This window comes from Haematobia irritans, chromosome 3 (genome assembly GCF_050003625.1).
Source record: "Haematobia irritans isolate KBUSLIRL chromosome 3, ASM5000362v1, whole genome shotgun sequence".
Classification (NCBI taxonomy): domain Eukaryota; kingdom Metazoa; phylum Arthropoda; class Insecta; order Diptera; family Muscidae; genus Haematobia; species Haematobia irritans.
In genome coordinates, this window is record NC_134399.1 from 107,729,178 (window position 1) to 107,754,077 (window position 24,900).

At 32.9% G+C, this 24,900-nt stretch overlaps 1 protein-coding gene across 4 annotated transcripts in view; it reads right to left on the minus strand.

Annotated features, from left to right (window-relative positions):
• f (espin protein forked) overlaps positions 1–24,900 on the minus strand; it is a 368,923-nt gene that overhangs the window by 189,551 nt on the left and 154,472 nt on the right. The window contains exon 2 of one of the 4 annotated variants that reach the window (XM_075302419.1): positions 241–289. The exons of the other annotated variants lie outside the window; for them this stretch is intronic. Coding sequence (XP_075158534.1) covers positions 241–289 — 49 coding nt within the window. The remainder of the gene's footprint in view (positions 1–240; positions 290–24,900) is intronic. 4 annotated transcript variants of the gene reach the window in all.

The window sequence follows — 24,900 nt, forward strand, 5'->3', positions numbered from 1 at the left end:
TTTTGTGATTGATTTTTGTTTCAATTAAAAAATTTGTTGATTCAATTAAATTTTTAATTGAATATTTTTTAAAACTCAATTAAAATTTTAATTGGAAAAATTTTCGTGAAACTTTTTTCTGTGTATATACTTGTGTTAATTTGCGTCCCTCTGGTAAAGCCATACATTTTTGAAATAAGGCAAATTTCCTCAATATAAAGAAATAATTTTTAAAGTAACGTAACCGTAGAGAATACTCACATGTTTTGTATGTGGAAATTAACGTATACCAGCAATTCAAAATCCTTACCTGCAATCAGAGAAAAAAAACTATTATTATGGAGGAAATCGAAAAAATATACATAAACACAAAGTAAACATAATTCCGATAAATTTTTCTTTAAAAGTGGACTACTTCCACGACCATACGATGGGGATATAATAATGTTTGTCATTCCGTTTTATAATACATATATAGATTTCTACACTGATGGCTCCAAATTGAATGGACAAGTGGGTTTCGGAGTATATTCTAAAGATCTGGAACTTCGAATAGCTAAAAGATTACCTAATCACTGTAGTGTTTTTCAGGCTGAAATATTAGCAATAAGGGAGGTGACGAATTGGCTGAGAAGTAATGTTACAACAAATGTTGACATTAATATGTACTCAGACAGTCAACCTGCAATAAAATCCTTGGACTCTGTGTTCTTTAACTCGAAAACGGCCATCGACTGCCGCAAATCACTCAACGAGATGGCTGAGTAGTATATTATTCACCTAATATGGGTGCCTGGCCATAGGGGAACTGCGAAGCGGAAGAGTTGGCAAGGTTAGGGACTACCTCTGGCTACCTGCTGCTTGAGAAGGCTACTATGATGGCAAATGATCAATGGGAGAATTGCAAAGATTGTAACGACACCCATTTAAACTTAAACCGCACACTACATACGCTAGTGTTCTCATGACTTCAGATATCACTCCTGATATCTGCTATAACTCTGCCTGATAGGCGATTTTGCAAAAACTATTGGCGCGAAGTATAATGACTACGATGTCCGTCTGTTTATCTTTTGTTATACAGCCTTCAATAATAAAGACATCGACCTGTGTTGTATTGGGTCCGCAAATAAATATGCACGATATGGTCTACATATATCGGTCCATATTGTGATGCAGCTGCCATATAATCGGAACTCCAGAATTGCTGAGGGCACACTGAAAAATATTGTCGTGAGGCCAAAGTCCTTATGTCATGTCCTTAAAATACGAATGCGTATTTTGCTTAGCATACACACAAAAACAATTCTAATTCAATCACGAAATTAATGATCCCATTAATTATACCCTTCACCACTACTGTGGTACAGGGTACAATAAGTTTGTGCATTTGTATGTAACGCCAAGAAAGAAAAGTCTGAGACCCATCGTTTAGTATACCGATCGTCTTAGAATTAAATTCTGAGTCGATTTAGCGATGTCCGTCCGTCTGTCTGTCTGTTGGTGTATTTTTGTGTGCAAAGTACAGCTCGCAGTTTTAGTCCGATCGTCCTAAAATTTGGTATAGGGTCCTGTTTAAGCTCAAAGACGATCCCTATTGATTTTTGAAAAAATCGGTTCAGATTTAGATATAGCTGCCATATATATTTTTCACCGATCTGGTCATAATTGGCGTGTATATGAACCGATCTTCCTCAAATTCCGTGCATCCGAATATTTTATGGGTCTCGAAAAACCTGCAAAATATCAGCCAAATCGGTTCAGATTTAGATATAGCTCCCATATATAGCTTTCGCCCGATTTACACTCATTTGCCCACAGAGGCCAATTTTTTGCTCCGATTTAGGTGAAATTTTGCACAGGGAGTGGAATTAGCATTGTAGCTATGCGTGCCAAACTTGGTTGAAATCGGTTCAGATTTAGATATAGCTCCCATATATAGCTTTCGCCCGATTTACACTCATATGACCACAGAGTCCAATTTTTTGCTCGGATTTAGTTGAAATTTTGCACAGAAAGAAGAATTAGCATTGTAGCTATGCGTGCCAAATTTGGTTGAAATCGGTTCAGATTTAGATATAGCTCCCATATATATCTTTCGCCCGATATGGACTAATACGGTCCCAGAAGCCAGAGTTTTACTCCAATTTGGTTGAAATTTTGCACACGGAGTAGAATTAGCATTATAGCTATGCGTGATAAATTTGGTTGAAATCTGTTCAGATTTAGATATAGCTACCATATATGGCTTTCGCCCGATTTACACTCATATGACCACAGAGTGCAATTTTTTGCTCCGATTTAGTTGAAATTTTGCACAGAGAATAGAATTAGCATTGTAGCTATGCGTGCCAAATTTGGTTAAAATCGGTTCAGATTTAGATATAGCTCCCATATATAGCTTTCGCCCGATTTACACTCATATGACCACAGAGGCCAATTTTTAACTCCGACTTAGTTAACATTTTGCACAGGGAGTAGAATTAGCATTGTAGCTATGCGTGCCAAATTTGGTTGAAATCGGTTCAGATTTAGATATAGCTCCCATATATAGCTTTCGCTCGATTTACACTCATATGACCACAGAGTCCAATTTTTTAGCTCCGATTTAGTTGAAATTTTGCACAGAGAGTAGAATTAACATTGTAGCTATGCGTGCCAAATTTGGTTGAAATCGGTTCAGATTTAGATATAGCTCCCATATATATGTTTTTCTGGTTTCGACAAAAATGGTCAAAATACCAACATTTTCCTTGTAAAATCGCCACTGCTTAGTCGAAAAGTTGTAAAAATGGCTCTAATTTTCCTAAACTTCTAATACATATATATCGAGCGATAAATCATAAATAAACTTTTGCGAAGTTTCCTTAAAATTGCTTCAGATTTAAATGTTTCCCATATTTTTATACCCTCCACCATAGGATGGGGGTATATTAACTTTGTCATTCCGTTTGTAACACATCGAAATATTGCTCTAAGACCCCATAAAGTATATATATTCTGGGTCGTGGTGAAATTCTGAGTCGATCTAAGCATGTCCGTCCGTCCGTCCGTCTGTCCGTCCGTCCGTCTGTCCGGCTGTCCGTCCGTCTGTGGAAATCACGCTAACTTCCGAACGAAACAAGCTATCGACTTGAAACTTGGCACAAGTAGTTGTTATTGATGTAGGTCGGATGGTATTGAAAATGGGCCATATCGGACCACGTTTACGTATAGCCCCCATATAAACCGATCCCCAAATTTGGCTTGGGGAGCCTCCCGGAGCAGCAAAATTCATCCGATCCGGTTGAAATTTGGTACGTGGTCTTAGTATACGGTCTCTAACAACCATGCAAAAATTGGTCCATATCGGTCCATAATTATATATAGACCCATATAAACCGATCCCCAGATTTGACCTCCGGAGCCTCTTGGAGGGGCAAAATTCATCCGATCCGATTGAAATTTGGTAACTGATGTTAGTATACGGCCTCTAACAACCATGCAAAAATTGGTCCATATCGGTCCATAATTATATATAGCTCCCATATAAACCGATCCCCAGATTTGACCACCGGAGCCTCTTGGAGGAGCAAAATTTATCCGATCCGGTTGAAATTTAGTACGTGGTCTTAGTATACGGTTTTTAACAACCATGCAAAAATTTCTGTAGAAAATTTTTTCAACATTTTATTTCTATAGAAAATTTTGTCAAGTTTTTATTTCTATAGAAAATTTTGTCAAATTTTTATTTCTATAGAAAATTTTGTCAAAATTTTATTTCTATAGAAAATTTTGTCAAGGTTTCATTTCTATAGAAAATTTTGTCAAAATTTTATTTCTATAGAAAATTTTGTCAAACTAGATTATATACGTATTTAATCGGCCTTTTTTTGTTTAATATATACCCCGTATGGGCTAACTTACAATTTAGAAGACAGTGCTAAAAAGTTTTACGATACCTTGCCATCGGCAAGTGTTATCGCAACCCAAGTAATTCGATTGTGGATGACAGCCTTTAGTAGAAGTTCCTACGCAATCCATGGTGGAGGGTACATAAGATTCGGCCTGGCCGAACTTACGGCCGTATATACTTGTTCTTTACTAACATTGTGTTCCACCCTAGTGCATTAGCCGACTTACATTTTGACTCTATAGATTTTGTAGAAGTCTATCAAATTCTGTCCAGATCGAGAGATGTTAAAATGTATGTATTTGGGACAAACCTTTTCTATATAGCACCCAACACATTTGACGGATTTGATATAGTATCGAAAATGTTGATTTACAAAGTGGTGCAGGGTATAATATAGTCGGCCCCGCCCGACTTTAGAATTTCCTTACTTGTTTTTATTTTAAAGAAATATGTCTTTAAAGTCGTGTTAATAGAAAGTCCTAAAATTTAGGTTTCATAATAAGCTAGAGCAAAACAAATTGTTATTCGACTGAAATTGAAATATAACACATGATCTTTTGCAGGCAACTCGTCGTTCCATAAATTTAAATTTTTCCAACAACCGTTTATGTATTACCCTTTTTGAGAGCACGTATATGAGAATTCAATGATCATACACTAAAACTTATATTTCAACAAATAATAACAATTGAGAAGTTTTCTCTTTATTTTTAATTTACAACATTCATGTGTTTCGGTTGGTTGCGCACGCGCCATTAACGCTCACATTCAATTATTGCTTAGCACAACTACAGCCACTAACCCAAGTGTATTCTCACCCTGTATGTATTTACAACCACACATTATGTTATAATACATTATAATATTACAGTATAAATATTTCCTATTTTCCGTCTATGGAAAAGGAAAATTATCACTAATTTTTACTATACTTAATAAAAAAAACTGTTTCAATTTAAATCGTTTTTATTGCAAATTTCTAGAGGTTCCTAAAAGGTCATGTACCCATAAATAAAACAGCACCTGCAAAACATTTTAAAACTTAACAGCGAAACGTTGAATTATTGATAAGATTATTTATGTGATAATTACATAAATTAAAAACAAAAAACAACTAAAGTCTCGCAATACCCCTTCGAATGTATCTTCAAAATGAGAGATTCTACAATAGAACTTAGAAGAACACTTTGAAAAGGTCGTTCCCATCAAGCGTGATTTTTTTCTTTTTGCGTGCTGGCAAACAAACAAAAAACAACCTACACACACACCAAAGAAATGATTAATGTTTATAACTAAGTACTTAAATGTATTACCTTCAATAAGCAATAATTATAGTTTAGGTTATTTGTTAAAGTCTCTCATTTGCTTTAGACTTCTGTTATCATAGCTTTACAAAAAAAAATTAAAGGAAATTGTTGGAAAATTAGCTATTATTTGTTGCCAAATTGTCACAATTCATACATAAGATTTTTCTGCAGTTTTTTGTTGTCTACGTTCATTAGAAATGTCAAAGAAGTCATGGTTATTGTTTACACTCATTCTACACTCTATTATGGTGTAGTTTAAGACCATGTAATAGGTCCCTGTATCATCATGTTATATTGTGTGTATGACATTTCCTGTAATTACTTTCAAATGGAAAGGTTCCCTGTTTTCCACTTTGGTTATTTGGTTATTTGCATGAATTTATCCAAGACAGAAATTGCTTTCCAAAGTTCTTGCGAACATTCTTTGTTTGCTTTAGTTTTCCATTGTTAACTTCAGGTTCAATGACAACATCCCACAATGAATTAATGTTAAAAGAAGCGTAAATAAAAAGAGACTAAATAAAACTATTAGTGCCAGAGTTGCCATCATATATTTATTTTACCTAGTTGTAGTTTAGATTTGAGGGTGCAGGTTGACTTCTAAATCGAAGACACTAAAGAAATATCACTCAAAAATTAGTGACCCAAAGAATTTGACCTTCCCTTAAGGATTTTGCTATTGATTTCGATAGAAAATACGGTCTTTTTATACCCTCCACCATAGGATGGGGGTATATTAACTTTGTCATTCCGTTTGTAACACATCGAAATATTGCTCTAAGACCCCATAAAGTATATATCGACTTGAAACTTTTCACAAGTAGTTGTTATTGATGTAGGTCGGATGGTATTGAAAATGGGCCATATCGGTCCACTTTTACGTATAGCCCCCATATAAACGGACCCCCAAATTTGGCTTGCCATTGCTCTAAGAGAAGCAAATCTCATCCGATCCGGCTGAAATTTGGTACATGGTGTTAGTATATGGTCTCTAACAACCTTGCAAAAATTGGTCCATATCGGTCCACTTTTACGTATAGCCCCCATATAAACGGACCCCCAAATTTGGCTTGCGATTGCTCTAAGAGAAGCAAAAGTCATCCGATCCGATTAAAATTTGGTCTGTGGTGTTAGTATATTGTCTCTAACAACCATGTCAAAATTGGTCCATAATTATATATAGTCCCCATATAAGTCGATCCCCAGATTTGAGCTCCGGAGCCTCTTAGAGGAGCAAATTTCATCCGATCCGGTTGAAATTGGGTACATGGTATTATTATATGGTCTCTAACAACCATGCAAAAATTGGTCCACATCGGTCCATAATTATATATGGCCCCCATATAAATCGATCCCCAGATTTGTCTTTGGAGCCTCTTGGAGGAGTAAAATTCATCCGATCCGGTTGAATTTTGGAACATGGTGTTAGAATGTTGTCTCTAACAAACACGCAAGAATTGGTCCATATCGGTCCATAATTATATATAGTCCCTATATAAACCGTTCCCCAGATTTGATCTCCGGAGCCTCTTGGAGGAGCAAAATTCATCCGATCCGGTTGAAATTTGCAACGTGGAGTTAGTATAAGGCCGCTAATAACCATGCCAAAATTGGTCCATATCGGTCTATAGTTATATATAGCCAATCCCCAATCACACAAAAATTGGTCCATATCGGTTCATAATCATGGTTGCCACTCGAGCCAAAAATAATCTACCAAAATTTTATTTTTATAGAAAACATTGTCAAAATGTTATTTCTATAGAAAATTTTGTCAAAATTTTATTTCTATAGAAAATTTTTTTCAAAATTTTGTTTCTATAGAAAATTTTGTCAAAATTTTATTTCTATAGAAAATTTTTAAAAAATTTTATTTCTATAGAAAATGTTGTCAAAATTTTACTTCTATAGAAAATGTCAAAATTTTATTTTGTCAAAATTTTATTTCTATAGAAATTTTAAACGCTTCTACGCAATCAATGGTGGAGGGTACATAAGCTTCGGCCTGGCCGAACTTGCGGCCGTATATACTTGTTTAAAAATAACGTTTTATTCTTCTTTGGCGATATATTAACTAAGCTATTCAAATATATTATGAATATATGATTGTTTAAAAATTCAAATTACTTCAAAGTATAATTTTTATGCCATTCACTACTACTGTGGTACAGGGTATAATAAGTTTGTGCATTTGTATGTAACGCCAAGAAGGAAAAGTCTGAGACCCATCGTTTAGTATACCGATCGTCTTAGAATTAAATTCTGAGTCGATTTAGCGATGTCCGTCTGTCCGTCTGTCTGTCTGTCCGTCTCTCTGTCTGTTGATGTATTTTTGTGTGCAAAGTACAGCTCGCAGTTTTAGTCCGATTGTCCTAAAATTTGGTATAGGGTCCTGTTTCGTCTCAAAGACCCTATTGATTTTGGAAAAATCAATAGGGAAAAATCGGTTCAGATTTAGATATAGCTGCCATATATATTTTTCACCGATCTGGTCATAATTGGCGTGTATATCAACCGATCTTCCTCAAATTCTGTACATCCGAATATTTTATGAGTCTCGAAAAATTTGCAAAATATCAGCCAAATCGGTTCAGATTTAGATATAGCTCCCATATATAGCTTTCGCCCGATTTACACTCATTTGCCCACAGAGGCCAATTTTTTGTTCCGATTTAGTTGAAATTTTGCACAGGGAGTATAATTAGCATTGTAACTATGCGTGCCAAGTTTGGTTGAAATCGGTTCAGATTTAGATATATTTCCCATATATAGATTTCGCCCGATTTACACTCATATGACCGCAGAGGCCAATTTTTTGCTCCGATTTAGTTGAAATTTTGCACAGGGAGTAGAATTAGCATTGTAGCTATGCGTGCCAAGTTTGGTTGAAATCGGTTCAGATTTAGATATATTTCCCATATATAGATTTCGCCCGATTTACACTCATATGACCGCAGAGGCCAATTTTTAACTCCGATTTAGTTGAAATTTTGCACAGAGAGTAGAATTAGCATTGTTGCTATGCGTGCCAAATTTGGTTGAAATCGGTTCAGATTTAGATATAGCTCCCATATATATGTTTTTGTGATTTCGAAAAAAATGGTCAAAATACCAACATTTTCCTTGTTAAATCGCCATTGCTTAGTCCAAAAGTTGTAAAAATGACTCTAATTTTCCTAAATTTCTAATACATATATACACGCAAAGAAAAAAAAACGTTTGGAAAACGTGTACCGAAAACGTTTTTCTTTTGTTAGAGTTTTTTGAATTGCTTCGAAAAGAATACACTTTTATCACCAAAAAAATTCGTTTGTTACAAAATCTTAATTTTTTTAATAAAAAAAGTTATTTTTGAATCAACAACACAGTCCATTTCGTTTATATCAAACACTGTTCTTTTCTGACTTTAAGTCTTTAATAATACACATTTTACAGTTCAAAATTTAATATACTACAATGTAATGTTGAACATTTTTTCGGAATCTTCCTAACATATCTGGAATATATGTAAAAAGAAAAAAAAGAAAAAAAAACTTTGGTCGAAGCAGGGATCGAACCCACGACCCTTGGCATGCAAGTCAGACGTAGCAACCACTGCTCCATGGTGCCCAACTAAATGTATTTTTCTGTGAAATAAACTTTGTTTAATCGGCTCGTGGGCGCCGCAAGCTATGCTATATAAATATAACTTATATGGGTAATTGTCTATTGATGACAATAACGGCTACATAGCTCTGTGGATAGTGTGTTGGCTTACAAATTGCATGGTCCGCGGTTCGATTCTCCGTCCAGGCGAAAGGTAAAAACAATTTTAAAAATTTATAAAATTGTATAATTTCTTCTACATTGTTTGTATTACAGAAAAAGGTGCTAAGAACTAAAAAAATCGTGGAAGTGAGAAAGGTGGGAGGGAAAATGCAATTAGCCAGAAAAAAATTTTTTTGAGTTAGGCTTTATGAAATTGTTGTTACATCCTGGAAAAGAATAAACGTTTATCCCAAAAAGTATATACTTTTCTTCCAAATACACTTCCTTTCAACGAAAAGCAAATGAGAAACGAACTTTGTTTGTCTAAAATTTCGTTTGGGAGGAAAGAATTATTTTTTTGCGTGTATCGAGCGATAAATCATAAACAAACTTTTGCGAAGTTTCCTTAAAATTGCTTCAGATTTAAATGTTTCCCATATTTTTTTAGTAATATTGTGTTCCACCCTAGTGCACTAGCCGACTTAAATTTTGAGTCTATAGATTTGTAGAAGTCTATCAAATTCTGTCCAAATCGAGTGATATTTAAATGTATGTATTTGGGACAAACCTTTATATATAGCACCCAACACATTTGACGGATGTGATATGGTATCGAAAATTTAGATCTACAAAGTGGTGCAGGGTATAATATAGTCGGCCCCGCCCGACTTTAGACTTTCCTTACTTGTTTTAAATGCATATGTCATTTTTTTTTTCTTAAAAAAAGCTGTAAACCAAAGATGCAAAATCCCAAAAAAAATCTTGGCGTATATTTGAAGCTTTTTTTCAATTTCACTCTTTCGACTAAAGAAAAAAATAATTATAATTTTTTTAATCCAAAATGTTTGTATACCAACCGTCGTAAGTTGGGGTATACTAACTTCCCCGCAAAAAATATTGAAGGTTGTTCCACAAACATTTATTTTAAAGCGCATCCCGGAATCTCCCTTCAATTTTTTCCACTTCCTATGCTATCATTTTGGACAAGTACAAAGACATTCCTCTTAGAGTGCATCCCATAACGATTTTTGTTTATTTTGGACGAGTTTTAGAAAGTACGGAATTAGGCCGTTTTAAGTGAAAATGTAAGTTTTGAACAATTAAAAAATAATAGAAAATCAATAAAAAAATGTAAAAATAATAAAAAAAAATCATCCCCGCTGGGATTTGAACCTGTGTTATTTGACTTGTTAACTTCCATGGAAGTTCTTTTGAGAAGGTTTTGCAAAGAAATGTATGACGAAAAAAAAAACACAAAATAAAAGTGATGTATAACATAAAAACGTAATTTTTTAGAAAAATATTTAATAAACAAATTGCCGCTAGTGAAATTTGAACAGCACGCTGGTTTTTTTGTTTTCATTCATAATAATAGAGAACATCTCAGGAAATAGTTAGAATGTCATGCCGTGGTGTCATTTTAGATTCATATCACAAACATTTGAACATTTTTGATGCATCGTGTTCTGTTATGGTTCCAACAGACCCAGGTTCAACTCCCGGTGGAAGCAAAAAAGCTTTTCATTTGTAAAAATTAGATAATAAGAAAATGTAACAAAAAGTACTGATATAAATAAAAAGTGAAATTGGAAAAAAAAATTGTGTTTTTAGTTTTTAAATTTCTTCATCCAAATGAACTTCCAAGGCACAACTTCTAGAGCAATGCAAAGGATCCACAAATGGAGTACTTCCGTCCTATGACAAGCCCATGTAAAATTCATTGGAGATGATCCAAGTTTGCACTACTTCCGGATCACAAATTGGGGATCCAAACTACTTTTTTGGAAGCTCTTTTTTGCTGGATTTGTCATATCGGACCACTTTTAGACAAAGCCCCATAAAAACTGACCCCACAGGCTTGTCCTCCGATGCCTCTTGGATAAGCAAATTTCGTCTGATGCTGCTGAAATTTGGTACATTAGGTACGTATATGCCCTGTAACAATCGTGCGATCCATATCGGTCTTTAATTATATGCGTCCCAAATCGGTTCATAATTATTTATAGCCCCCATGTAAACTGATTCCAAAATTTGACTTCTAGATCCTCTGGAGGGACAAAATTTTCTATAGAAATAACATTTTGACAAAATTTTCTATAGAAATACATTTTTTAATAAATTGCTATAGAAATAAAATTTTGACAAAATTTTCCATAGAAATGACATTTTGACAAAATTTTTTAAAGAAACCAAATTTGACAAAATTTTTTATAGAAACAAAATTTTACAAAATTTTCTACAGAAATCGAAAATTTTTTACATTGTGCAAAATACTCCTCTCCACATAAGTGTTACTTCAATAATAATTTTCTATAGAAATAAAATTTTGACAAAATTTTCTATAGAAATAAAATTTTGACAAAATTTTCTATAGAAATAAAATTTTGACAAAGTTTTCTATAGAAATAAAATGTTGACAGAATTTTCTGTAGAAATAAAATTTTGACAAAATATTCTATGCAAATAAAATTTAAAAAAAAATCTACAGAAATAAGATTTTGGCAAAATTTTCTATAGAAATAAAATTTTGACAAAATTTTGTATAGAAATAAAATTTTGACAAAATTTTCTATAGAAATATAATTTTGGCAAAATTTTCTATAGAAATAAAATTTTGACAAAATTTTCTATAGAAATAAAATTTTTTATAAAACATTCTATAGAAATACAATTTTGACAAAATTTTCTATAGAAATAAAATTTTAACAAAATTTTCCATAGAAATGAAATTTTGACAAAATTTTTTATACAAACAAAATTTTGGGAAAATTTTCTATAGAAAAAAAATTGACAAAATTTTTTATAGAAATAAAATTTTGACAAAATTTTCTATAGAAATAAAATTTTGAATAAATTTGCTATAGAAATAAAATTTTGACAAAATTTTCTTTAGAAAAAAATTTTGAGAACATTTTCACTAGAAATCGAAATTTTGACAAAATTTTCTATAGAAATAAATTTTGGACAAAAATTTCTATAGAAATAAATTTTTGACAAAATTTTGTATAAAATTAACATTTTGACAAAATTTTCTATAATTATAAAATTTTGACAAAATTTTCTATAATTATAAAATTTTGACAAAATTTTCAATAAAAATAAAATCTTGACACAATTTTCTATAGAAATAAAATTTTGACAAAAATTTTGACAAAATTATTCATAGAAATAAAATGTTGACAAAATTTTCCATAGAAATAAAATGTTGACAAAATTTTCTATAGAAATAAAATTTTCTATAGAAATAAAATTTGGGAAATTTTCTATGGAAATAAAATTTTGCTAAAATTTTTTGTAGAAATAAAATTTTGACAAAATTTTCTAAAGAAATAAAATTTTAACAAAATGTTCTATAGAAATAAAAATTTAGAAACAATTTTTTAGAGAAATAAAATTTTGATGAAATTTTCTATGGAAATAAAATGTTGACAAAATTTTTTATGAAAGCAAATTTTGACAAAATTTTCTATAGAAATACAATTTTTCAAAATAAGATGGCTTGAGTGGCAACCGTGTCCTCTGGACGGATTAAATTTCATTCGATCTGGTTGAAATTTGGTGCGTGATGATAGTATATGCCCTTTAACAACGATGTAAAAATTGGTCCATAATTGTTTGTAGCTCCCATATAAATTTGACATCCGATTTGACATCCGATTTTTCATCCGCCTCTTCCGATGTGGTTGAAATTCGGTACGTGATGTCAGTATATGCATTTTAATATTCATACAAAAATTGTTTCATATGGGTTCATAATTTTATATATTCCCAATATACATAAACCGACCCCCAAGATTTTACTTCTGGGACCTCATGGAGGAACATGACCATGCAACAAGTTGTGAATATCGGTCCATAAATATATCTATCTCCCATATTAGCTGATCCACTGATTTGACCTCCTTAGCATCGTGAAGGAGCACATTTTATCCGATGCGGTTGAAATTCGGTACGTGATATGAGTATATGCTTCACCGGGGTTCACCTCTCTCTGTATGCTATCTCTAATATGGGAATGTTAGTACCAGATATTTTGTGTACTCGACCACTTATATATTCCAAATTTCAAAGCAAAGGTGATAGAATTCTTTATACACGCAGAGAAGGAATATGATCACCTCAAACATTTTTCAAGAGCAAAATGTTATTTTTGTATGGTGACCATGTAACATGTTTGTCACTAAAATGTTATTTTCTCGTCAAATATAACCTGCTTGCCGAAATCAGATACATGATTTCCGAGAAAATAACATGGTTACGAAAACCATGTTACATGGTCACCACCCAAAAATAACATTTTGCTCTTAAAACATGTTTGAGGTGATCATATTCCTTCTCTGGGTGTAGAGAATTCTATCACCTCGAATTTTCAACAGCAGCTCAATAATTTTAAAAATGCAAAAACTTGTCACTTTGGCTTTCCAAATTTTTAAAAAAGTCAAAAAGTTATAAAGTTTTGTGATTCTGATTACAATCCCTGCATAATAACCGTATTTTAGGTTTTACCGTGTGTGTAAATGCGCCTCTTCTCTTTCAATGACTACTGTCAAAAATTTACCTAACCAGTTTCAATGTGGTCTCATATTAATTTTAGAAATCAACGATCTCGTAAAAGTAAACCGTTGACTGATGGTACTGGTGGTGGTATCCAGGGTTACTACACAAAATGGACTTCGCCGAATATGTTCCCAAGAAGGCAAATACTGACCCGTTGGTCTGAAAGAAGATGACAACCTTGTTTCATCTTTACTAAGGGGGATTCATGTCAACTACTTGGAGATGTATTCGAAGTCCTCTTTCACATAACGACCCGGTTGATATTTCCCGCGTAGTCACGTCCCCACCTCACCTACACGTCGATCAAGGTAGTAGCATATTACGACATTCCTTCTACCACCTAACTAAGCATTCCACGTTTTCGTTGTCTCGACGTCTGCTCTCGATCAGTTTAGTCCCACGATTCTCATTGCGATCACCAGTCTAATCCAGTACCAAAGGAAATTATACCTCGTCTCCTATGGAATGTGGCTAGCAGGTATGAAACAAGCGTCCTCTGAGCGTGTTACGTTCCTCTCTGTTGATAATTCAATGAAGCGAGGTATGTTCTCTTAAACCACTCCGCTAGACGTGTACTCGTTATATACCTCTACCTCAGCAGTATCCCTCCACAAGCAATATAGATCTGTACCGCACGGTATACAATGGGAGCCAGCCCCTACCTCCCTATTGGTCGCTCTAAGACTGCCTGCTTTATCCCCGCTTGATAACTGTTCAATCGGAATAAGATTTGCTGGAGAAGTTGGATAACTCGGCCGCAATTGCAGCTATTCCATGCATCGGTCACTAAACAAAGCCGAACTATGAGGTATCTGATTCCTGCAGACGGAACAGAGCCATGCTCTGGATTCTCCTATTCCGACCTTCAAGCACAAAAGGAAAATGTATCATTCAATTGATCTATGTACTGCAGCAAATAAGGGAAATTAATATGGCGTTTATTAAAAAAGTCCATAGGGACTACAGAAAAAGGTATTGTTCAAGTGTAGGTCATGTGGACGGACTTTCGTTTCATTTTTTTTGTTTGGTCCTATTAGACTTTTTAGCGAGGTCTGCGTAAATCCATACATATTTTTGAAAATCATTTGGCAACACTGTCACACTCACATAAAACACTCGAACATTGACTAAAGGCAACAAGTTCATTGAAGGCAGGTGACACATAGCATAGCAATAGCACCACCATGACTGTGTTTACATTCTCAAAAATGTAAATACATTCTGCTAGAATTCTACCGAGGAGTATAGACTAAAACAGGGGGAATCAACAAATGATACCACTATGTTGGTTGATTGTGCTCGAAAAGTATACTTAGCGTCAAATTGTTTTGTTTAAAAAGGCAAGCCGTGGAAATTTAACGAATCATCAAACAATAGCCTAATGTTCATTGAAGCGTCAAATGATCAGATATCTTACAAATAAAAAAGATACAAATGACAATGTGACTTCTACATGGATATCCATGAACGAGAATATATCTTCTAGAAAATGTAATAAGAAATTGACATTCGAAAATATGAAGTTAAAATTTTAATAAAATCAACTAATGACATTTTCCTTATCTTTGTAATTTAATTCAAATATATTTTGTATTTTTTCAGATATATTTAATATAGTTTTACACGCAAAAAAAATATTTCTTTCCTCCCAAACGAAATTTTAGACAAACAAATATCATTTACCATTTGATTTTCACTGTTTTCCAAACAAATTTGGAGAAAAGTATACACCATTTTTTGATAAACGTTGATCCTTTAACACGATATAAAAACAATTTTATAAAACTAAATTAAAACAAGTATATACGATCGTAAGTTCGGCCAGGCCGAATCTTATGTACCCTCCACCATGGATTGCATAGAAACTTCTACTAAAGACTGTCATCCACAATCGAATTACTTGGGTTGCGGTAACACTTGCCGATGGCAAGGTATCTTAAAACTTTTTAACACCGTCTTCTAAATTGAAAGTTAACATAGTCCGATGTATATATTAAACAAAAAAAAACAATTAAATATGTATGTTATATAATTCAAAATTTTCTATAGAAATAAAATGTAGGAAGAAAATTTCAACCGAATGGGATGAATTTTGCTCCTCCAAGAGGTTCCGGAGGTCAAATCTGGGGATCGATTTATATGAGGGCTACATATATTAATTGGACCGATATGGACCAATTTTTGCATTGCTGTTAGAAACCATATACAAACACCACGTTCCAAATTTCCACCGGATCGGATGAATTTTGCTCCTCCAAGTGGTTCCGGAGGTCATATCTGGGAATCGGTTTATATGGGGGCTATATATAATTATGGACCAATTTTTGCATGGTTGTTAGAAACCATATACTAACACCAAGTACCAAATTTCAACCGGATCGGATGAATTTTGCTCCTCCAAGAGGCTCCGGAGGTCAAATCTGGGGATCGGTTTATATGGGGGCTATATATAATTATGAACCGATATGGACAAATTTTTGCATGGTTGTTAGATACCATATAATAACGTACCAAATTTCAACCGGATCGCATGAATTTTGTTCCTCCAAGAGGCTCCGGAGGTCAAATCTGGGAATCGGTTTATATTGGAGGTTATATATAATTATGGGCTGATATGGACCAATTTTTGCATGTTTGTTAGAGACCATATACTAACACCATGTACCAAATTTCAGCCAGAATATGCTTCTCTTGGAGGCTCCGCAAGCTAAATCTTTGGGTCCGTTTATATGGGGGCTATACGTAAAAGTGGTCCGATATGGCCCATTTGCAATACCATCCGACCTACATCACTACCAACTACTTATGCCAAGATTCAAGTCGACAGCTTCTTTCGTTCGGAAGTTAACGTGATTTCAACAGACGGACGGGCATGCTTAGATCGACTCAGAATTTCACCACGACCCAGAATATACTTTATGGGGTCTTAGAGCAATATTTCGTTGTGTTACAAACAGAATGAATGAATATTTTTTTTTGCTTCAATCATGAAGTTAATTGATCCAAATAATTTTTAATTGAAATGTCTTCAATTAAAGAAATGATAGTATCAATTAAAAAATTAATTGATCCAATTATAAACTTTAATTGATACCAGGGTTGCCCTGTACTCGTGCAAAAGGCAATAGGGAAAATGTGGGGACTAAAACCGAAAATTCCTAAGAATTGAAACTTCTTCGCACATACCATCGCCTAGGATATCATAGAATTCGCTGCCTAGCTGACACGACTAAAGCATTTAGAGTTTGCGACTTTTGTTACTTTTTCTATATTTACGACGCGTATGTGACGTTTACGACGTTTACAACTTTGCGATAGTCGCAAACCTAAAAAAGTTTAAAAAATTTGTTGAATCAATTAAATTTTTAATTGAATATTTTAAAACCCAATTAGGACCTTACACACAAAAAAAAAATTTCTGATTCAATCACGAAATTAATTGATCCAATTAATTTTTTAATTGAAATGTCTTCGATCACAGAAATGATAGTATCAATTAAAAAATTAATTGAAAGTCAATTAAAAAATTAATTGATCCAATTAAATATTTAATTGATACTATTAATTTGTGTGATTGATTTTTATTTCAATTAAAAAATTTGTTGAATCAATTAAATTTTTAATTGAATATTTTTTAAAACTCAATTAAGATTTTAATTGGAAAAATTTTTGTGAAATTTTTTTCTGTGTAATTGCAAAAATTTCCGTGAAATTTTTTCTGTGTACGATTTTATAATTTTTTTTGTTTTTGTTTTAATTTTACCTTTTGCCTTGGCGGAGAACCAAACCGCGAACCATATAGTTTGTTCGGCCGATTCCTGCTTCGACCGAACACCAAAAAGTTTTTCAGCGGTGGATTATCCCACCTCAGTAATGTTGGTGACATTTCTGAGGGTTTCAAAACTACTCTAAGTGGTTTCACTGCAATGTGGAACGCCGTTGGGACGCGGCTATAAAAAGGAGGTCCCTTGTCATTGAGCTTAACATGGAATCGGGCAGCACTCAATTCACCATTGTTTTATCACAATGGACTGAATAGTCTAAGTGAGCCTGATGCATCGGGCTGCCACCTAACCTAACCTATAGTTTGTAAGCCAAATTTTTTGGTGAAAAAGTTTGAAATTTTCGAAGAAATTCAGCACAGACTAATGAAAGAAAAACGTTTTCGGCACACGTTTTTTTTCTTTGCGTATATTTGAAGTTTATTAGATTACAACACAATTTTATCTGGTAATTTTCCATTGTCTATAAGTTCCACGTACCACCGCACGTTTACGCTTCCTGTTTGCATTAACTAAAGTTTCTTTACATCAGTTCGTGTGTACTCAACAATGTGGTATAATAATAATAGTACTGCCTGACTGTATGGGTTGCTTGTGCATTGATGGTTATAGCGTTAATTGTCTGTTGATCACAATAATAGCTACATGGGAGCCACCGTGGTGCAATGGTTAGCATGCCCGCCTTGCATACACAAGGTCGTGGGTTCGATTCCTGCTACGACCGAACACCAAAAAGTTTTTCAGCGGTGGATTATCCCACCTCAGTAATGCTGGTGACATTTCTGAGGATTTCAAAACTTCTCTAAGTGGTTTCACTGGAATGTGGAACGCCGTTCGGACTCGGCTATAAAAAGGAGGTCCCTTGTCATTGAGCTTAACATGGAATCGGGCAGCACTCAGTGATAAGAGAGAAGTTCACCACTGTGGTATCACAAAGGACTGAATAGTCTAAGTGAGCCTGATACATCGGGCTGCCATATAACCTAACCTAACCTAACCTACATGGCCCATTGGATTACAAACCATATGGGCCGATTCTCAGTCGAAAGGTAAAATTTGAAAAATTTATAAAATCTAATAATTTTTATACATTGTTTGTATAATAGAAAAAGAGCTAAGAAGTAAATGAAACAAATGGAAGCGACAAATATATGAGTGAAGATGCAAGAAATAGCCAGAAAATTTCAAAAATATTTTTAGTTTACTTTTATTAAAAGAGGCAATGTTTTTTCTAAGGCAACTTCTTTACAGCGGAAAACACATAAAAACAATATTCTATTGCATGCAGTTTTCTTTATTCTACAAACTATTTTAAGTATTAATCCCATATTGAGATCGAATTTCAATACTTTAATTTCTATTTTCAAGGTAAACCAATGCAGAATATTCTCATAATAAATCACTTCCCGGATTTTTTTATGCCATGCATGGAAATCATGCATCAAATGATCCGACTGCTGTCAAATTTATACGCGCATCTTTTAAAGAGTAGGGATACCAATTAAACACAAGTATTTAATTTTAGTAGCGCTATCTATGTAACAGGCAGGAGACTTATCAATTGTCATGTTATGATCTTCGTCCCGACCTATCTCACCGACATTTGTACTTGTGTTTTTGTTTTAATTGGCTAAAACAGAATTTTATGAAAATGTTGAGATGTATTTAAAAAATTCACTGAGGTGTATCACATTTTACCATTTTCCCCCCGGCTTTTCAGCCGGCTTCACATTTCAAAAATTTCAAATGTGCAGACATTTTCTGCGGTTCTATTTCCATGACATGCTGGTATCAACAATGTCTATTGGGGATTTTCCATCTAAAACTTTTCAGTTCGTTTTGTTTTTATTATCTTTCATGAAAATGGATTCAGAATGCATAGCAAAAGGTAATTAACCTTGGCAAGCCACCAGAAATTTTGAAATAATTAAATAATTTTATTGAAATATACATGCAAAAAAAAAATAAATTGTTTGAGCACATGCGTATGGGCCATTTTTTTCATAAATTTACAAAAAGGTGTAAAAATATTCTTTTGTTAAAAGATAGTATACACATTTGTCATTTGCAATGGATGAGATATTTGCGTATGTAATTCATCATAACAAGTTTTTTACTGTCAGTTTTCTATGTGACATATGTGATCTCCATACTAGACGTGACGTTCAAATGTGTCACATTCAAATTAGCAAATGTTTTGTCAAGCATTCAATAATTGTTTAAGAAACAAAAAAACCAAATGAGAATAAATGTGTACTTTAGCAATTAGTAGATTTTCCAACCTTGTGAAGGCACATTCTTTTTAGTTCTGGAAGCAATCGCCAAGGTTATGTTTCTCTAAATTTAAAGTGTTGAATTTTTGAATATAAACAAGTATATACAGCAGTAAGTTTGGCCGGGCCGAGTTTCATTTCATTTTCATTTCATTTATTTATTTGATTTGGATTTTCAGTACAACAAGATACAAATCTTATAAATTTAGTACTAAATATGCATTGTTATAAATAATAAAGTAAGGATAAATCATTCAACTATTATTATCAATATTTAAGTTTGAAAAAATTTTAAAGAATAAAAAAACAAATATATGTATGTATAAATTATTTAAATAAGTTTTTATATGTATTCCCTGAGAAAAAGAGAACTCTGTTAGTAGATAGCATCAGGATTCGCTATAGATTTTAATGATATTTGTCTTGAATCTATGATTGTTTCTTATGTTTGAATGTGATTTGGGAGTTGGGAGTTGGTTCCAGAGACGGATAGTTCGTATCAGGAAATGTTTTTCAGATAAACTACGACGATGGCTTAGTTGTATAATAGTTCTACCCCGAGAAGATCTGGCAAAATTCAGTTTATTGTATAAGTATGTTGGCTTGCATGTGCTTATTATTTTATGTAAAAACATCAGCGACTTATACATTAGATATTTTTCAAGAGGCAACTTCAGGACATTCGGCTCTGTCTCTGAGAGACTCTGTCAAATTTTCTCAAAGCATACACATATCGTGTAGCAATGTTAAATGTTGTTTGCAGTTTTCTGTAGTCCGAAGCATTACAGCCCGCAAAAATCTCAGCGGCATAAAACAATGTAGAGGAACACCCCTCTAATAAGTGGCAGTAAGGAGGAGTTGTATATTCCGTTGGTTGTAAACTGTGATCGCATTGTGAGGTATGGTGATATTAGGCGCACAGCGGTCGAATCAAAGTTAAAGTTATATCTCAGTTTATTACATAGTATTGGATGCAGGACACTGTCAAAGGCTTTTGAGTGATCAAGGAGTATGAGAAAAGCTATATCACCATTGTCAAGAGCAGACCGTAATGTTTCCACGACATCAGTAATAGCAGTGAGACAGCTGTGACCACACAGAAAAAAATATCACCAAAATATTTCCAATTAAAAAGTTAATTGAAGTTGAAAATTTTTCCAATTAATAAATTAATTGATACAATTAACATTTTAATCATGATAGAAACATTAAGTTAACTAAGTCAATGATTGAAAATTTTAAAATTTTTAATTAAAAAATTAATTGATACAATTAACTTTTTAATCAAATTCGGAAGACTAATTCAGTTAAAAAAAGTGCTGATTTTTTTTTAATTTTTAATTAAAAATGTATTTCAAACAATAATTTGTTAATCCAAATAAAAACTCTAAGCCAATTCAGAAAATAATTAAAAATAGTTACCTTTTTTAATTAATAAATTAATTGAGTTTTGCAATCAACATCAATTAAATTTTTAATTGAATCAATAAAAAAATTAATTGAAATTTTCTGAAAAAATCAATTAATTTTTTAATCAAGAATTTTTTCTATGCCCAATTAAAACTGTGATTGATACTATCATTGTCGTGATTGAAGACATTTCAATTAAAAAATTAATTGGATCAATTAATTTGGTGATTGAATCAGAAAAAAAATTGTTGTGTGCAGACCTAAATCCAGACTGTCGTGTGGTTAGAAGGTTTTTCTCATTCAGGTAGTTTTGAATTTGAATATGAAGAATTTTCTCTAGTACTTTGGATAGATATGGTAGTATCGCAATTGGACGAAATTCGCCATTACCTTTTAGTATAGGAATAATTTTTGCAGTTTTCCATGCCACGGGGAAGGTGCTGGTCATAATAATGCAGTTATAGATATGAGTGATATATTGCAGAGTGTATGGTAGAATAATCTTGATGAATTTGGGATCAATTTCATCACAGCCAACCGAGTTGGATTTAAGTGACATACAGCTGTTGTAAACTTCAACTTGTGTTACAGTTTTAAAACCAAATTCGGACTCAAAATTATTGTTTGTAATTGACATTATCTCTTGATCAGCGTTAATCATCAAGGGACTAACAAATTGTGCATTCAGAGTATCCAGATTTATGTTAACGAATCTTATGTACCCTCCACCATGGATTGCATAGAAACTTGTACTAAAGACTATCATCCACAATCGAATTAATTGGGTTGCGGTAACGCTTGCTGATGGCAGGGTATCTTAAAAGCTTTTAACACCGTCTTCTCAATTGTAAGTTAGTCCATACGGCCGATTAAATACGTATATAATTCAATTTGACAAATTTTTCTATAGAAATAAAATTTTGACAAAATTTTCTATAGAACTAAAATCTTGACAAATTTTTCTATAGAAATAAAATTTTGACAAAATTTTCTATAGAAATAAAATTTTGGTAGATTATTTTTGGGGATTGGCTATATATAAATATAGACCGATACGGACCAATTTTGGCATGGTTGTTAGCGGCCATATACTAGCGCAATGTACCAAATTTCACCACGTACCAAATTTCAACCGGATCGGAAGAATTTTGCTCCTCCAAGACCTCCGGAGGTCAAATCTTGGGATCGGTTTAAATGGGAGTTATTATAATTAAGACCGGTATGGACCAATTTTTGCATGGTTGTTAGAGACCATATACTAACACCATGTACCAAATTTCAAGCGAATCGGATGAATTTTTCTCATCCATGAGGCTCCGGAGGTCAAATCTGGGAATCGGTTTATATGGGGGCTATATATAATTATGGACCGATATGGATCAATTTTGTCATGGTTGTTAGAGACCATATACTAACACCATGTTCAAACGGATCGGATGAAATTTGCTTCTATTAGAGGCTCCGCAAGCCAAATCTGGGGATCGGTTTATATGGGGGCTATACGTAAAAGTGGACCGATATGACCCATTTTTCAAGTGTTTCTTTTCCATTAGTATTTCGAAGAAATTTAAACTAAACCAAATAAATATTTTGCAATACGAATAAGCTAAATTCCCCTTTAGTTTAACAATGGACAATTGTAAAGGCAAAAGTGGTCATATCGAGTAAAATTTAATGGATTCTGAAGTTTAGATTACTTCCACATATTTTTATCTTTTAAATCCATAAAAAATATAGTCACAATGTAGCACTTCGTGCCATCTACCTTGTATATATTTCTATGTTTCGAGACTCATTAAGTTATTCCAATAGTGAAAATACGGAAAATATTAATTCTTTCACTTTTGTAGTTTGAATTTCACAAAAATATTTTAATTTGTCTTTATTTTTTTTTTCTTTATATTTAACTCTTCTATACACTTCTATAAAAAATATATGTATTTACTAACAAATGGATATACTTGTTTCATAATTGTTTCTTTTTATCCAATACGACTTGTGTATGTGTCATCATGGTTAAGTGATGTACATAATAGGTTTGTAATATGAATATTTTTTGCGCCTATTTATATGCTTCATATTTATAAAATATTAAAAATTTTAATATTTACTAACATTCAATATAGCTATAAATTATCTATACAAAAGCTAGATTTCAAATCTACCACAATTAAAAAACAATTATCGACATAGGGTCACTTTTAAAATGACGTTTTAAGTCTTCCGAAGTGATAGACTCGGAACATTCCAACAAATTGCAAAGCAACAAACAAAAGACTTAAGACACGAACATCGAACGAACATTTATGTATATTAACCGGAATAGACGTAAGACATGAAGAAATATAAAATGAGCTAAAGCTCACACTAACACATGTATTAAAGATCACTATAGTGACGTTTAATATATGTGTTAATATTATGCCAAAAATGATCAACATAATATTCATAAATGACTTAATAAGGGAAAGGTTGTTTCTTAGAGATAGTGCAAAAAAAAACGTTTTATTTACAAAAATGAATGCACATATTAGCTAATAAAGACCAATGGAAAGGAAACGATGAAAGTGAATTTAAAATTAAAAAAAAAAATTAAAAAATAAATAAGCATCTATCGGATAAACCAACCAAAGTAAGCTCTACATTTAGCTGGGATACTTAAACAGCACATGAATTCGATCAATATTGTTAATGCAATTATTAAAGATATTGTTTAAAATTGGATGTTTGTTTGTGTTTTACTTGTGCATCTCAAAGTATGAGACAGATTCAAATCTACAAAATATGAGATAAGTGTTAGATGAAATTATTTCATATAAAGGTAAATTAATTATAAATAAATAAATAATAATCCAATTTAAAGCCAAAGTAGATAGTTGCTTTTTTATACCCACCACCATAGAATGGTGACGGTGGTATAATAAGTTTGTCATTCCATTTGTAACACATCGAAATATCGATTTCCGACTATATAAAGTATATATATTCTTGATCAGGGAGAAATTCTAAGACGATATAACCACCCAGCAAAAAAAGAGCTTCCAAAAAAGTAGTTTGGATCCCCAATCTGTGATCCGGAAGTAGTGCAAACTTGGATCATCTCCAATGAATTTTACATGGACTTGTCATAGGACGGAAGTACTCCCTTTTTAGATCCTTTCCATTGCTTTGGGAGGTGTGCCCCGGAAGTTAATTTGAATGAAGAAATTTAAAAAGCGAAAAAAAAATTTCAACCAATTTCCCTTTTTTTCATCCATATTTTTTATTACACTATTATTTTCCTATTATCTAATTTTTTACAATTTGGAAACCTTTTTCGCTCCGACCAGGGTAGAACCTGGGTTTGTTGGCACCATAACAGAACGCCTTAGAACACTCAGCCACAAACGCCATTGAACATTAAGCGTCGAAAGGTCAATTCAAATGTTTGTGGTATGATCGTAATACGACACCAAGGAATAACATTCTAATTGCTTCGCGATATGTTCTTTATTAGTACGAACGAAAAAATAAGAAACGCAGGTTCAATTCTCACCAGCGGCAATTTTTTTTATCAAATATGTTTTAAAAAATATTTTTTTATGTTATGAATCGTTTTTATTTTTTATTTTCGGCATATATTTTCGTATAAATATATTTTGGTCATTAAAAATCAACAAAAAAATTAAATATTCTCATAAATTGCAAAACCTTCGCAAAAGAAGCGAAAAAGTCAAACGGCGCAGGTTCAAATCCTAGCGGAAATGAAATTTATTATTTTTTTATTATAATTTTACTAATTTTCCATTAATTTTCAATTTTTTTTTATTAATTTTCTTTTTTTTTGTAAAATTTAAGTGTCCAAAATTTGCACCTAAAATAGCCTGATTGCGTACTTTCTAATACTTGTCCACAACGACTGCATCGGAAGTAGAAGATAAACATTGAGGGACCTACGATGCGCTTTAGAA